Source organism: Patagioenas fasciata, chromosome 5 (assembly GCF_037038585.1).
Source record: "Patagioenas fasciata isolate bPatFas1 chromosome 5, bPatFas1.hap1, whole genome shotgun sequence".
NCBI lineage: Eukaryota > Metazoa > Chordata > Aves > Columbiformes > Columbidae > Patagioenas > Patagioenas fasciata.
The window spans coordinates 8,434,840-8,452,595 of record NC_092524.1 but is presented as its reverse complement, the minus strand read 5'-3'; the positions used below and the strand labels follow the sequence as shown (position 1 = coordinate 8,452,595).

Below are 17,756 nucleotides of genomic sequence, written 5' to 3'. Positions count from 1 at the left end.
TCCTCTTCTGCTCAAACTGAAGGAATCTGAACACCAAGAACCATCATCTGAACTCTGATTTGAGTTGTTGCTGCTATCATCACTATTAATCTGAAATCTGGGCTGACATTACTACAATCTCCAGTAGGTGCACAGTACCTTCAAATGCATAACGTGTTATCCCAGCTTACACTACCTGGAAAATCTCTAGCTCAGAAAAAGAGCCAACTCAAAGACTGGTCGCCATGTCATCCACTCCCATCCCTACAACACCCCTCTGGATCTTCAGAGAGAATTGAAAAAATAAGTTCCAAATTCACAGCAACCCTGCAGTTCTCTTCCACAGTATGTACAAAAAATCCCCAACAAAAAAAGCCCACACCAGTACCAGAAAAACCTACTCTTATTTTCTGCTCCTACAAACAGAAAATAATAAGATATTACAGACCACATTACCCTAACTAGAAAATAATAAGAGAATTGAAACTACATTTGTAATCGAATGGCTATATAAACATGAAGTTATGAAGAGCTAAGATTGCCGTTCCTGGAGGGTACTTACAATGGTTTTGGTCAGGTCCTAGTAATAGTGAAACGGAAGTTTAAAATAGGAAGTCAATTAATTAATGAACACCGTGCAAGAAGTGCAAACAAAATCTTGCCAAATCAATAAAGCAATTTGTTCACAGACACAAGCCACCAAAGCTGATCCTGACATCGTGTTTGCTCAGATAAGAAAATAAACCAGTGATCACAGCCCTGCAACTTTAAAGGGGGAAAGATTTGTTAAGTGTCCCAATTAACTTGTAATGGCAATTCCTTACATTATCAGGACTCTCTCCTACTACATACTGCTGACAGTAACCATGCTCGCAAGCAGAGCAGCTGACTTTGAACACGCTGACCTTGAGCAAGCAAATGCCCTCGGCAGCATGTACTTCTGGCTTATTTCACCGCAACAGCGAAACAGCCTCACCATCTATAGTAGTCTCGAGTCTCTGGCCACCACCCCTGACTATTTTAAGATATCCCAATACACTTCAGTGATGTGCAGTTCAAAGTGATAGAATAACATCTGCTAGCATGTTGAAGTGCAAGTTGTTTACAGAGGCATTTTTAGCCTGTTCTGTCGCTTCCATGACAGAAAACTCAATATATGAACAGAGCTTTGGTTCCCGTTTAAACATCTAAACCCTGAAATTAAAAAAAAAAAAAAGCAAGAAGAATTTTAGGCATTGTGAAAGGAGGAAAACCAAGACATCCCACTCTAGATAAAGCTTATTGAGAAACTTCAAGTATGTGACAGTAATGGATGGACTTGAAAAAGCAGTTGCTTCCTGAGATATCAGTTTTGCATGACTTCTCCCCTTGGCCATCCCTACCAAGAAAATTCGTATTAACCTGTATTATTATTTTAAACATATGTAAATTGTATGTTGATCTGATGTTAAGAGAAGAAAAACAGACAAGTTACTCAGCTACAACGGATGGGTCATAATAACCCATCCTGTCAACAATTGTAACCTACAAAAAGAAACATTCAATTTAACAAAAACACTATAGGGAGGTACTGTCAGTTCGTGTTCTCTGGAGTCCCCAGAGTGACAAGGATGACATTTAATCAAGTTAAAGGCCAGTGTGGAAACAAGCCTCTCCAGGAATTGACAGCCATGAGATTTTCTTTATAATTTGAAGGAATGTGCATAAGAAAGAAGGAGAACAACAGATCAATTAAATTTCCTAAATTTGGGAATGGGGGAGGGTGGGGGAACAGCATAAATTGGTGGTGGTTTATTCCAAAACTAGGTATGAAGCTGAAAAAGTAATAAATAAAAACTGTCTTAGTGCAACAGGCTCAGAGCCCACACACAGCAGCCCAGCCCAAGGGCCATAATTAACCCGCAGATCTCAACCACTTTGTTCTTTTTCCAAAACCCTTTAAAGCAGAAGAGATCACACCGGATCAAATCACTCTTCTGAGCTGCAGCAGAACCGACTGGGCGAGCGAAAGCAATGTCAGGACCACGGGACACAATGATTATCAGTCTTCCTCCATCCTCTCTGATCCGTCGTGGGAGGGAGGGTGAAAGGAGGCGAGGGGGCAGAGCCTGCTCTCGTCCAACAGGAATCCATCCAACAGCGATTTTTCCATCTCCCTGAGCTCCGCTGCAACACTAGTGACATTTGGCATTTTGTCTGGAACAACTCTGTTGATTAGCAACTATCCTTAGATGGAAGGCTGGAGGGAGGGTATCACTGTCCGATTTGGGAATGAGTTGACTCCAGTGAGCACATCTACTCGCATCATTTGCTTTTTCCTTATGGGCACATCGCTGAATAACTGGGATCGTATTTTACTGCTGTCACCAGCGGAGCTGAAAAACATTTCCAAGCCACAAGCGTCCTTTAATAACCAGACACCTTCCATTCTGCCAGCATCACTCGAGTTGTCCATCAGCCTACCGCAGGCTCAGTTGGTGCCCCATTTTACAGGGACATCAATTCTATCGCTTCCCATTCATCTTGTTTTCCCAGTGAATTTGCCTGTGTCCAACAGCATATGGACCACTGGATGCCAAGAGAAGTATCCTTCCATCAGGAAACTGAGTGCTCTTTCTCAAAATATATTTTCAGTAACATTTCCAGCTGTACTTTAACAGCAGTATAATGTGATGAAGCAGAAGTTTTCTTGGGAGACAGGTGGTGAAACAGTAGAAATGTAACTGTTGGGACAGCTACACAGGCAACCAGAGCAGCGACTTCAGCTCCATTTGGAGGCTGCGTGTAAGGAGCACACAATGAAGGAACACACTCGCTCCTACACTTGCGATAGCTATGTCTAAGTCCATGGTATTAGAAGGATTTTGAGTGATGTTTTATAAGGTTTCCAGAAATCTCGTTTTCAAAATCCTGTCATTTAGGAAGACAACCCCAAATTTAATCAATATGAAGATGATTCCACTTGAAAAACAATTAAGCAATAACTCCTCCCAAGCAACTGTGAGCCCGAGACATCGTGAAGCTCTGCACACACAAACGCTGCTATAGATCTCCCATAGCGATCTATGCGCAATGTGCAGTGCAAACATGGCAAAGTGGTTTATGAATTAAGTTGGTGCTACAGCCAAGCAACAAACGGGAGAAGAAAAGCACTGGAGAAGTTTGGGGCTTCACCATTACCAAACCTGCCACATAGATGTTACCATTAGATGGAACTATATGTCCTTTAAATGCAATTTTACCCACTCTGACATCAGCTGAATGGTACAGACGACAGTGATGTGCAGAAGGCATTGGTGCCATTTGGGTATCAGCTAACAAGTAAAAACAAACTCTGGTGTTACGGAGCGCTATTTCAAAAGTGAAAATTATACACAGGTTTCAACAGATGTTTCTCTGGAAAAAAACTCCTGGAGGGAGTACTAGAAGAAAGGTCTTCTGTGAAACCAGGCGTAAAGAGTTATCTCTGAATGCAAAACACTGATGTCATTGCTTCTCATCGCAACAGAAATGAAAGTAACTTGAGTCTTGGAAGCAGACGGGTAGGACAACCTTGAGCATTACGGGACAAGAGGAAATGGCGTCAAGTTGCACCAGAGGAGGTTTAGATTGGATATTAGGAAAAATTTCTTCACAGAAAGGGCTGTCAGACACTGGAACGGGCTGCCCAGGGAAGTGGTTGAGTCACTATATCCCTGGAGGGGTTTAGAAGATGCGTAGATGAGGTTCTTAGGGACATGGTTTAATGCCAATGTTGGGTTAACAGTTGGACTTGATTTTGAAGGTCTCTTCCAACCAAAATGATTCTATGATTCTATTCTATGATTTCAGATTACTTGGCTCTTTGTGTAGGTCACTGCTCCTTGGAGCAGCCATTTCGAAGCCCCTCTTCTCACACCCACTTCCCTTAAACATGTATCACCTCAGGAGAGAGGCAAAGCAAAGAACAATGACTTCCAGAAGGAAACACCATGCCCTGGGAAGGCTTTCTGCCTCACCAGATGAGTGCAAGACAACAGACTTAGAAATGAGATAACTATGTTGATTCCCTTCCTCCACAGCCTGTGCCATGTGATAAGGGGAAAAGCAGCTTTTGATTTTGGATGCAACACTCCCCTTTTCGCAGTTTGGGGCACAGCTGACCAAAAGGAAGGACATCAACGTACTTATCATACCATTTCCATATATGACAAAAGCTTGATCACCTACGGTGGATGTAAGAGTTATTTCTTTTCAAAATGTATACACTGCCGGGTTATTTACCTACTTAGATCACTCACAAAAGGTCAACAGTCCTAACATGTGAGGCCAGCAGCAAAGAAAAGGCTTCAAATACCAGATCTCTCTAGCCCACAGCTATTAAAATCCAGACCAACATGAAAACAGCATGTAAGCACAGACACTGTCTTTTAGGGAGTGTTTCGAATAACATTTCATCTTTAAAACAAATGAAAAATAATCTGTGACTTAAGACAGTGTGGTGAGTATTTATTCATATCCATGCTCTAATTTTTAGCAATACATAGCAGTTAGGAGTTTCCAAATGGTAATGAAATGTCAAAAAGTATCTTTATACTTGTTGCTCTTTTTATACTCTTCCTTTCTCTTTGCTTGACAAAGCTGAAACAGGAACAGGAAAACATCAAACCATTATCACTCCGTCCAGCTTGTCTCCATTTTTCTGCTGTTTACACCCTTTTAAAATTCAATTAGTCTTATTTTTTAATGATTTCTCCTCATAGAAAAGCACTGTAATGTCACCAATATTCATTATGTCCCCTCTTCTTCTGCTATAGACAAAGGTAAGGCAGCTCATTACACATTCACCTCGCTGTATTACGTTCCCTGCCCTAAATCCTAATCCCTTTAGTACTTATTTTTCCACTTCATTACTCACTTCCTCTTACGGATGTTCAATACTGATACTATCATTCAAAATAAAACCCATAACATTGGGCTTTGTGACACTCTCCATTCTCACAATAATTAGCTGAGGACAGTCCCACAACAAAGGAAAAACAAACAAAAAAAAAAGCAGTGACAAGGACTAGAAAATTAAAAACCCCACACCACACTAATCAACACGATCCTTTTCTCTTTATTCACTTTGCAAAACTTCTTTAAGGGTTTCTCTGGCGCTCTCCTGGCAGCCACTCTCATTCTACACCGTCGTTCCAAGGCATTTCATTCATTACAGGTAAAGCTCATGACAACACACATACAGCTCGAACGGGAACAATTTTCAAAGACTGTATACACGACATAGAGATCGGATCATGCTAATAAAAGAGGTGCAGTAGGGAACAAGCATTTTTACAAAAACATCTCCAATCTGAACTCTAATTGGATTAATTTAGCTTGAAGCTTTAAATAAAAATCTATTTAAATGGATGTCTTCTTGCTAAATAACGTAAACAAACACACAGCACCATGGAGCTTAAGGGGAAGGAAAGAGAGTTTTCAATGTCCCAACTGCTGCTCAATTATTTAAACGGTTTGTTTCAACATGTCATAGTCAAACAAGTCAGACCTGCACTATCACTCCCACCCTTTTCTAATACAAAAAACATTTAAGTACAGTTATATTTTAAGAAGTAGCTCCTTATTTGATTGACAAAAAGCACAATCTCTTGCAAAATAAATTCCACCACAATACAATATATTCTCTGATGGTCCTTCTTATTCCTCTTTAAGGCTTTTCTCTTCAAATTTTCCTGGCATCATCTATTTCGAGACCTTTAGGATAAAATCCCTATTTTCTAATATTATTTACACTGGTCAGGTACTTCCAAAGCAATAAAGTTTGAGAAAGTGCACAGCTACACAAAGTTAACTTCAAGCACAGAACTGGTAGGGAGTTTCGCATCCACGATGAAATCCACTATGCTAAAAACCTTTGCAGAAGCAAATATTTTTAGAAGTAAATTTCTTGCTGAAAATAATTTTGAACCATAGTATTTTTTTCCAAAATTAAGTCAGTTTCAAAATTATCTCAACCAATATTTAACTTCAATATAATACCAAAACTATTCATATAGGTAAGACCCTAACCTTCTTTCCTTTTGTATATCCTTTTTACTTTTAAAAAAAGCACAGACTTACATTCTACTTTATAGAAGGATTATAAAACTATACAACATAAAAGAATATTATTTTCTACTGAACAGCCTGAATATTTACAAAGCACTTAAGTGTAACTCAGTAACTAGGAAAACTTAGGTGCACATTACATGAGTCTATATGAATATCATTCATCATCATTGAGCCAAGACAAGCATTTACATCCACAAGTTTTATTCTTAGGGGTGGGGAAAAAAAAAAAAGAAAGATAATATTTTTTAATCTAGATCCACAACGAACCTCACTTAATCACACTTCAGTGCATGTAATGTGATATAAGTACCCAAAATGCACATAAGGTGGCAAGGAGTTGCACACTGATCTCCCCAGCATATAGACCTGCTCAACCTAGTAAGCATGTCAAAATTCTATGTATAGGTGCAAAGGAATATCAACCCAAGTAAAACAAAAATACAGTTAAAATTTGTACATGGGCAACCGAATAAGCACAACAATACAATGTCTAATGAGTCATCTGAAACAGAATATTGGAAACCAGTTAGTTGAGAACCAAGTACTACAACAGGACCACCCAGCCTGGCTGTTGGCAGCCACTCCCTGTGGCCATTCCTGGGCGGCAGGAGGGAGAAATGGCAATAGTTCACAATAATCTGCAATTGCTTCAATAAATAATCAGCCAAAATATGTAAGGAAGTATTCTCAGACCATGTATCATGAGTATCTGATGAATTAAGAAACTGTACAGAACAGGCGATGCTGAGACATTTGCATTTGTCTAAAACCTCACAGAATTCATGCCACCTTTTCAAGACTTCCACGTTTATGTCCTGAGGGGCCCGAAAATACTGTATCTCGAGTGGTGTACAGCTATTACACCAAAATTAACTCCTGAGTTACTTAATTGCTTATTTCCTCTCATAGACATTTTTGTATAATGTAGATATGCATCTATCCATATGGTTTCCCAATTTAGTTTTCTGCTGATGAACTTTGTGTAGTTTTTAAACCCTTAGCTGCAGTTTGTAATTAAGAAAGGGAGAAATGCAGGTGATGAATTAGAATATTTTATATGAGCACCGCACATGAAATGTTCTTCTTTACAAGCTACAGTCAAGTAATAGGTTCTTCTGGCATGAACTCCAATCACTAATTTCATCAAGCCTAAAACTGCACTGCACCAAGTTTTTATTTCCAATATGAATAGCTGTAAAATATTTACAATTTTCTTCAAATTACTCATTGTCCTAGTTTACTAGCTTTTTACTGAATTTGCAGAGACAGGCAATACCCAGGATGTACTATTGGCCAATGATGCAAAGCAAAACTGAAAAAAGTCTTCAATCAAGACAAGGTTCAGCTTATAAAGAAAACAAAAGGACCTCAGATGCTAAATACTAGCAGCATTTACATGTCATACAAATTGGATAACTAAACAAAGAAAGGATTCAAGAACAACACCAGAAATATACCTCCATTTTGAGGCCAATGCAGAATGCAACCATGTGCCAAAATCACTTTAAATGCCTGCCTGGTATCACCTTAAACATCTAAGTAACCTATCACTAATGCCAGAAGTTCACTGAAGTTCACAGCTGCTAAAGGCGCTCAATCAGAATCGAGTTTATAAAAACTAAGCAAAACATTTACAAGTGCTGGAGGGAAAAACAGAGGCGTTTACATAATCTCTGGCAATAGGATATAAAAATATGGCACTTGTACACTGTCCAGCTGCTTACAAAACAACCTCATCACATTAGCAAGGCAGGAAAGGCATCCTAAACAAGCAAGCAAAAGCTAATTGTTTTTTCTATTCTCCTTTATAAAAGTCTCAGAGGTCTCAAAATAACAGTAAGTGATGAGTTCACAGTACAACACAAAATATATTTCCTAGAAAAAAATAACAGTATAAAAATATTCAAAGCAAGTATTCGTATTTAAACCAGTAACCAACCACAATCTTAGTATGGCCTTTATTCTTAGATGGTCCCTATGTTTTCCAAATTACTCTTATTAGTTATCTGGAAGAGTAATTATTTAAGCCATCAGCTTTAATAAATGCCAAAACTCTGTTGCATTAAAAATTAAAAACAAAGGAAAAGACACCTACCTGTAATACCGAGATTGTAAATAGGTTGAACAAATAGTCTTTGATACATGGCTGGCAGACCCAAAATCTATTACTTTAACCCGGTAAGGCTGCCGAACAGGATCCACCAACATAATGTTCTCTGGTTTGAGGTCAGCATGGATTAAACCCAGACTTTTTAGTTTTTTCAGTGCAGTGGCCACCTGTTGCAGAATAGGCCGTATTACTTTCAGTTGCAGAGGGCTGAATTTGTTTTGTTTCAGGAAGTCGTATAGATTCTGTTCCAACATCTCAAAAACCAGACAAGTATGGTTACGATGCTGAAAGCATTCGTAGGCTCTCACAAAGTTAAATTCATCAGCATTTTCAGTACTCAGTCTTGCTAATATGCTCACTTCTATTTGTCCTTGGCGTGCATACGAAGGATGATTCTTCAAGATTTTGATTGCAACAACCTCATTTGTCCCCCTTTTCCAGCACTTCACTACTTGTCCAAAGGTCCCTCGCCCAAGGAAATCAAGAACCTCGTAAGTGTTTTTCACAGAGCACAATACCTCATGCTGTACTAACTGGTAATCGCCATCTCCGCTTGTACCACTTTGTTTTGAAGTCGCAGCCGTGGTCACAACCGTCACCGGGTTTCCTACGCTGGTTTGCAACATTGCAGGCAGGATGGACAGTTCATCGACAATCTGCATCGTGCTGCTTTGATTATCCAGCTCTTCGCTCTTACGCTTCAATCCACATCGCTGGGGTCCTTCCAGGATATCTGACCGGCTTCCTTGCGTCCCAGTCCGAGGTGCCTCCAACTGAGCTTGCTGCGCCCGCGCTGCTAACGCTTTTGTAGCACCTGCAATATTTTTTAAAGCAACAGCATTTGACTGCAACAAAAAGTTCTGTCCTCGAGGTCTGTCAAACGGGTTTTTAGTCTGAAAGTAGGTACTAACCCTGTGGGGAGAAATTCCAAAGTTTTTACCATTCACATAGATTTGCGGGTAGGTTCTTTCGTGGTACACGCAACTGCTTGGTTCTAGTTTTAGTTTCTTCACACTACAAAAGGCACTTGACTGGGTTTGATAAACATATGGTGGATAGACCAAGACTTGTGAGGCCATACCTATGGAGGAAAAGAAAAAGAAAGAACGAGTGAGAACCCTGCATTCACATTTCCAAGCTTTGCAGCACCTTCCTCTTCTAAAAACAGCAGGATATGAGTATATTTTCCAAACGAGCTAGCCTACAGCTATTGCATATTTAGTTTCTCATGGTCAAAAGCAAGGTCCCCGTGCGTCACCAGCACACACACTTCAGCACACAGGTGACAAAGTGTTTCCGCTGGTGGCACAGGGCAGGACAGACAGCCTGCAGCAGGCCACTACTCATCATTTTTCAAGCAGGAGAACTACACTTTGTGCTCTTAAAAGCTCAGCTTTCAGTTAAACACCCCCAGCATTCCTACATATAAAATTAGCATAGCGTTCAGTACTCTAAGTTAAATAACCAGTTCAAATATTTATCAATGATGATGTAAAATAACTTAAAAGCTCTTTATTGTGAGCCAATTCTACCTGTTACACAAGGTATCCGACCTACTTGTAACCACAGGCTTCTGAGAACGGACAAATGACACAGAATTTCGCAGCGATGAAAGAAAGTGAAAGCAATCAAGCCCTATGATGAAGCCCAAAATACCTTAGGAGCACGCACATGTTCAACTTTCCAGGCAAATTAAGGTGTACAGTAATCTAATCCATTCGCGAAAGGCAGGTGCTTTCTCTAGGTTATATGCTGTCCTGTTGCAGAAGTTCACCCCCTACAACTGTGTCACTGAAACACAGAGGTACCAGGGTTTTTTTTCCACATTTTAATTCAGATTTGGAAACTAAATATTAGCTGTGTACTCTCAGTCATCCCAATTTCATGAGTTGGGCCACAGAAAACATGCAGTCTAAAGTAACCTGTTAAATTAACTAAGAATAATGCTCTACAGACCTACAAAATATGCCCCGATCAAGATCATTTCTGAAGACTGGGTTGATAATTTTACATAGAGATCTTACAGGGACAGACTTCCCACAGAAAATTCATTTTCAAGTGAATGTGAAGGGAAGAAAAATAATATATTTTTCTATGTCTGTTTTCTATATTCTGTGTATATTTTCGAATACTTTTTTCTGCCAACACAATTACTTCCTTGCTAAGGGAGAGGTGGAAGTTAGAACAAAAGATTATGGATAATTTTAACTTTTGAATTCCCAGTAAGGCTGAGATCAGAGATTCAATCTGATTGATTCTGCCTTCCTCGAGGCCATCACAGCCTCTCAGAAAGAACGCTCACACCTCAGAAATGGGTCACAAAGAAGAGTTTTGCGCAAGAGGAGGCAGTTTGCCAGCCCAGGAAGCCCCAAGAACAGCAGCCCCATTCTGCCTCCCCAAATTCACCCCGTGTCAGGACATCAGCTCTCAGAGAGGGATTCAATACTAATAATACTTAAATTAAACCACTTTTTCATACGAAGCGCATGAAGATTCTGGCAATAGGTATTTAAATTGCAGATGAGTCACATAAAACTTGAGCCAGACATTGCAATGACTCTGATCAAACGAAAACTAACCAAACGTACGGCATAATTATTCTGAAGCTGTGATTTGATTTACGGAAATTAGCATTTAAACATCTTAAAAGTGATTAAAATAATCATACCATCACCTCAGTTTATATCCCATAATGGTTTCTGCCCCAGCAGCAAATTTCAAAGCTTTTTCCTTTCCAAAGTTGTTTGCCCAGAGTCAGACGATGTGGAAAGTAGCAGATCGCCGCCAGCCAGGCTCTCTCACCACCAACCATTATGGGACCACCACTGGGCTCCTGCTCCACACCAAGGTTTTGACTCTCAACCTCAAAACACAGGCAAAAACTCTCCAAGTTCTCGAATCCTCTCCTAAATAACGTACTTCATTACAAAGTGCCCAGTGCACAGAATAAGCGTGTTACTGACTATGGGACTTACCGTCCCTGCTATAATAATCTTATTTAAATTGATCATTTATCCTAACCGCATGTGATAAACCTACTCTGCAGTGAAGGAGGTTTTTCTGAAGACAGGACAACAACTCGGTGGGTGGGAGCAGAGTTCTCTAGCACAGCCAGAAGACCACTCAGATCCTCCATCAAGCCTGTTGGGACCACTGGGCTTCCAAAACCTATAAGTTTTCTACAACTCCTGCTATTCAAACCAGTCCAGACAGACTAGAAGGACACAGTCCCCACTTCCTCTTTAACATTAACTACAGTTGTATGAAACTGGGCTATCATCTTCTGGGGTCTGTGTAATTTCTTACAGGCTTATCTACATGACCCTGAACTCCAACCACAGTAACAGGCCTGTTCTCAGATAAGAAGTGTTTATTGACTTATTATGAGAATATTTTTTTCCTGGAGTTGCTAAAAAACAAACAAATACAACAGATTAAATACCCTGCAAGAACAAACTTTGATGCAACCACAATAGACTGAACTAAAAAAGTCATATTTTACTCCCAGAAAGTAAAAACGGTCTTAGAGTTCTTGTACAAGTATCTAATTTCTTACCTTTCCCTAAACGCTTCTCCCTTACACACATTATTTTGTCTTTTCTTAAGCATGGGCTTCCAGATGCAATCTTATTTGGAAAAACTACAGTATCTTCATACAACCAATGAATAAAACACTTTGGCAAGTTTTCCTGTGAAAAGGGCACAATAAAAGTCCTGCAGCATCCTGGGACACTTAAAGATCTCTGCCACGCACTCATCTGCAGTGCTCAGAAGACGCTGAAGACAGAAGCTCACTCTTTACTGTACATTAACACACATGCAACTAAATACACCAGAACAGCATGCAACTATTCAATACAACCTGCTCCTGGAGGTCTTTGCTATGAGAAACTAAGTTTTTCCATAGAATTTATTTTTCTCCCTCTCAGATGAAAACCCAGCCCAACACCCTGGGAGCAGAGCCGCACAAAACACCTTAAAGAAAAAGGGGAAACACCATAACACCCTCTACTACAACAGCACTGCTGTGTTGTGGGGGCTTTTTTGGTTTGAGGTTTTCTTTATGGTTGGGGAATGGTGGTGGTTTAGTCTTTTGGGGTCTGTTTTTTGTTAGTTTTTATTGTGTTAGGGGTTTGTTTTGTTGAGGGTGGGGGGTTTTTTATCTGTGAGAGGGGGTTACATGGTTTTTTGTGGTTTTTTTTTTTTTTCATTTGTTTTGATTGGTTGGGTGGGTTTTTTAGGGTCGCTGGTTTGCTTCGGACTTTTCAGTTTTGGTTTTACTATATTTTACTATTCAAGTTACAATATAACCCCATGTGTAGCTACACTGGAAATAATAGTTACTGTGTTGCAGGGTTGGTTTTGTTTTGTTTTATCAGGTCTTCTGGTAAAAGAAAATAATACACTGCACATTTTCACCTACCACAGAGTGGATCTTTCTTTCCCCTGCCTTCTCACAAATCACTTCGCTGAGTTCATACAACTTTCTGCACATAGAGATGGCTCCCGCTTCCTCACACAAACTGAAGCTTGTCAGACTACATCTCCATTAACAATTCCAGCAGCACAATACGAAAGGGACATTCAGAGCAAAGCAGTTGGTGCTAAAAAAAAGCCCCATTCTGTGTTCCTTTTGGGGAGGGTTCTTCAACCTCAACATTCATGAGCAGCTGGTGCACATCTTCCAGCTAAAGTTCATTTAAAATAAAAACCAAGTGTGTGCTCTACAAGCCCACTCCAGGATGGAAACCAAAGCGCGGTAAACAAAACCATCAGAAGATGGGCAGAAAAGCTCAAAGCCCAGAGGACATACCACAGGCAGCCTCTGGCTACAAGAGCAGCTTCAGATTTGATTTTCAGTTTGAATCTCAGAGAAATATGTGTCCCCACACGCATTTTTAAAGCCCTCTCCTTCACCAAGCATGAAACAACCATCAGAAATGACCACCACCTCTGACCACTCCAGGGCATCGGCACAGACAAGCTGAAGTTGGCTCCGGAGTTCTCTGCTTTGCTTTGCTCTGATACCAAGGTTGCTGCATCCCGCCCCATATGCCCACTGCTGCAAGCGAACACTGCACTGTGGAAACAAAACCCTGGCTCAAGACACCTACCAATGATTATCTCTAGATAGGGTCCCTCCAAAGGAAACAAGTCTTCTTGGCTATAAGTTTGAAACAGACTTATTAAATTATACAGAATGTAAGAATTTTGATCAGCATTAAGACTGAATTCTGTGCTTTCGAAGTAAGTACTTACAAAGTAAGGAAGTGAACACATTTTAAATAAGTAAATTCATTGTTTATTCTTTTAAATAAATAAATACAATTTCACAAATGATTGACTATAAACAGGAGCCGTTTCACAGTTTGCCCCTCCCAGTCAAGCTTCTCTCTGTAGAAACTGAATAGAGAACCACGCTGATGTTGCTCAGTGAAATGGAGCATCTCTGGTAACATCTTGCTAATGTTCACCTAATTGTAACAACGCTCTTTACTAGATTCTTAAAATCACATCTCCAGCCTTCTCACGCAGTCCAAGATGAATTCATAAACATGACCAGTTTGGCAGGCTGTAACAACCTCGAGAGGCACAGGCTGTTCCAGGCCTGACTACCATTAATAATTAACTATAAACTGACATTTCCTCATGACTGAGTAAGGACAGGGGTGGGGGTTTAGCAGAGTAACTAGTTAGTAAAACCACCTCACTGGAGCTGATGAGAAATTTCCACACTACACCCTTAATTCTTCTGCAAAATAAACAGCCCCTTTTAAATGCCCCAACAAGCACAATCACTACACTACTCTAGCAAAATGCCCAGCAGGCAAAGCCCAGCCAGTGGCAATCACCTAATAGCATAGTTACAATTTAACTCAAGAAAACTTGTTTTCCAACTTCTTTCAAGCCTCAGTCAGCAAGAACCAGTTTCAACACACTTGCACCATTCTCAAAGAGCAGCTGGGCATCAAGGGAGGCCTTCTAAAAGCTCAGTCCCTTCCACCAAATGCACAATTTGAGCAGTAGCACTTACAAAATGTCTTATTTACATTATGCATCACGTTGACACTTGCTGTGATTTCTCTCAGGTTAAAATAAAATAAATAAATAAATACATTTCTTTTTATATTAGGTGCTGCCCACCCAACTTCTCCAATTATTTAGCAAATACAAAGCTGAACTGGTTGCCCTATCTCTCCACCCCAGAAGATGCCTTATTACTGGTAGTAGCAGCACCTCTGTGTTATTGTTTATTTTGGACATGTAGCTGAACACACTGTACCGATGTGAGTGCTTTCATTCCCGTGAACTGTTCACCCTGAGGAATTCCCTTACTCCAGCTGTACGACTCATAACAAAGCACTGGTAACTGAGGCATCTCGCAATTTATACAGGAAAACATACCCACATAAAGTACAAAGCATCAAGAGATACAAGCTCAGGGAACCCCACTCCCCCGGCCATCTTGAAACCAGCTCTGCAAACAGATCTCTGACCCTTGGGAGGGATGGAGCAGAGCAAAGGAGAAACCCTCGGGGTGTCCCAAGTGACATGTGCCACATGGTTTTCTCACATAACCACAGAGGCAACACTGGATGCACACAGACCCCTCCACAGAGGACAGAGGGATGCAAAGGCACCTCTGATGCTCACCAAAGCAGCCAACAGCTCCTTCCAGGGGGAGCAACCAGGAGCTTAATGATAAAAAGCAGTGATTATGTTACTTGATTAAAACCTGTAAGATATTTCAGAGTTCAGGAATTTTGGCCCATCGTACGCCAACAAAATTAAGCTGAGCTGATGGCAACGCTCGCCTGACATGAAACCTCAGTCCTGCACAGATCAGCAGCAAAGGTTGAGTCTGAAAGGCCAGAGGTTGGTTCCAAGCCTGGACAGAGTCTTGGTGAGAAGCAAACAACAAAATGATCCCATTTTGCAACTGCAGAATGCAGTTCCTACCTGCCTGAGAAAAATGTTACAAGGCTGACTTTAGGTTTGTGCAACATTTGAGAGTTTTTGAATCAGACACTAACAATGTTGCACTGATACCAAAACCTGAAAGTATAAGTTCATCTAAGTGTCATGCAAACTAGTCTCAATTGCACCCTTGTCTCAATACTTGGAAAAAGAACTAACACCATGCACAGAACACAAACATATTTTATATAACATATCAGAGTGAACTCTTATGACTCAATGCTGTCATTTGTACCAGTAGCAGTACTGAAGAATACAATCACTATATTCATATTTTCCACAAATATCAAAAGCTAAATCTTGTGATGCCAATATGACTGCAATCACAGTTTAAAAGACAAACGGAACAATACCTCAAGTATTTATTTTTCTGCTAGGCAAGAAGCTGTTACACAACTGAAAAGCAAGCAGCATCAGCCACCAGCCCTGAACGAGAGCAGGTTCCCCGAATCAGAATGTGCCACCATCAACACAAACAGCACATTTCAACCAGCCGCAGCTCGGCCAGCCTAATCTCTTCTTTTAAAAGACTAATTCTTTTTGAACTTGGAAACAGTAGGCACACTGCAAAAGTCCCTAAAAGTGGTGTTTAGGAGAGCCCACACCTCCGAGTTCTGCACGACGGTCCAGCGCCAAAGGATGTGTTTAAACAACTGCTACTGTCTGTCGCTCTTCCAGGTGGTTAAGAAGGATCGAAGTGAGTAGAGAGGCAGGACACAAAGCCACACTTTTTCCATCACTGTTAGTATTTCCAGAAGATTTCACTACCTTACCTAAGGTAAAAATAAAATTTGATAGAGGGATTTAGCTCAAACTGTTTGTTCAAATGCTGCTCTTGAAAAAAAAAAACCCGCAACACTTCCTGAACAAATACATACAGCATTTTTCCTTCTTATTTCCAGTCATTTTACTTTACTTTAACTGCTTAATTTTTCATTCTTAGCCTGCTGGGCTTGTGTTAGAATTAGAAGCAGACCAACCCAGCTAAGAAATGTATTTAGCAGTTTCATTTTAGAATAGCTCTAGACAATATCAAATGCAGCTCCTATAAGAATATAAATCTAGATGTTTATTTTCCTCGTTGCTACTTCCCTATCACAGAGCGGCTGGTACACCAGAACAACTGTGTGCCCATGCAGGGGTCCTACTTACATGAAAGTGATTCTTCATCAAGTCCTCTAAACTACTCAAGGTGGAGAAGGTTCATTCGAAATTATCTTTCACCCTCTTATTAGAGGAGATTTTCAGCTGGACAAAGCACACATCAATACAGCAACGCAAAATTACTGTTCTCCCCTCAGCACTCGCACATTAGGTTTGCAACAGGGTGCACACAAATAACCCGTCAAGCTCATCGAGTCTGACCGGCGATGCAAAAATTTGCAAAGCAGGGTCTACTGCACCAAGAGGGCACAGTTCAGGTGCATGAAACTGCTTTCTACACACCAAGAATTACCCAGCAGCAAGTAACGTCGGAGTTAAAACTTAACCCATATACAAGAAAAATCACAATCATTCTTCCAACAGGACCAACAAGAATTTAGTTATCAAGCCGTTATTGCCTAGATCATATTCAAATTCCTTCTGCAACAAAAAAGTTACAGTAAATAAGAACCTTAGCCTTTTTTTTGTTTTCAATCTGACTTAACTATAAAAGAATTAAGACACCCAAACCAACACACTTCTCTTGATGCATCTTTTTCTGCGGCACTTGGAAGGTCAGTCACCTCAGCTACACCCAGTAACAACTTTCAAACATACACTTACTGAGCTATATACACACAAACATACATATTTATACACACACACACACACAGTAAGTACATATTTTTTGTGTATACACACACAGAATGAAAACTCTTTAAAGTCTTAGCTGGGTTTTTTTTAGTATATAAATTCCTTACTTAAAACTGTGGTTTTAATATTTTGCTTTTATGTAACAGGTGTTTTGCTTTCATTGTAAGCAACATCACGATGATAGTACTGGTTGCTTACTGAAAACAGCTGTATAAATTAGACATGGCATACGTAAAACAAGAAAGAAAGGAGGGGAAAATAGATGTTTACCATTTCTTTCAGATTTCTAAAGATGTGGAGGAAGCAGCGGTTCCTATGGGCAAAAATGAGTACATTTGAAATACATGTTCCCTCACAGAAAGCTCAGCCTTTGCCTCCTAACAAACCAATAACTATAATAACCCATATTACAATGTCTCCCAAAGACACCAGTGCAAGAAATGTCTCCCTCTTCCCTACATGGAGGAAATGACTGATTTAACTATACAGAAAAACATGCAAAAGGAAAGGCAAGATTACAGGCAGCATATGAGCCCACTAGCTAGAGAATAATACTGATAAATGTACGACAGTTTTCCCTCTGTTACGTTCCCTTCCATATCTAATAACCTTTGTAGAATACACTTTTAACATTCCCTCTTGTTTTAATCATTAAAACAAAGTTTAGACATCTCTTCAAACTGAGTTTTAAAAACACATTTAGTCTCAAAGAGCACTTGTCACAAAGAGCTCCCAAAATATTTATTGAGAAAAAACTCCATGTCCTCTTGCAGGGCCCAGAGCTGCCGGTCAAGGCAAG

The 17,756-nt window shown here is 40.1% G+C and overlaps 1 protein-coding gene across 3 annotated transcripts in view; it reads right to left on the bottom strand.

Annotated features, from left to right (window-relative positions):
- Nucleotides 1–17,756, bottom strand: part of HIPK3 (homeodomain interacting protein kinase 3) — a 72,122-nt gene that overhangs the window by 47,460 nt on the left and 6,906 nt on the right. For 2 of the 3 annotated variants that reach the window (XM_065838099.2, XM_065838100.2), the window contains exon 2: nucleotides 8,168–9,263. In XM_065838099.2, coding sequence (XP_065694171.1) covers nucleotides 8,168–9,261 — 1,094 coding nt within the window. In that variant the 5' untranslated portion in view covers nucleotides 9,262–9,263. Of the gene's footprint in view, nucleotides 1–8,167; nucleotides 9,264–17,756 lie in introns of those variants that run through there. The other variant, XM_065838102.2, reaches the window with a different exon arrangement.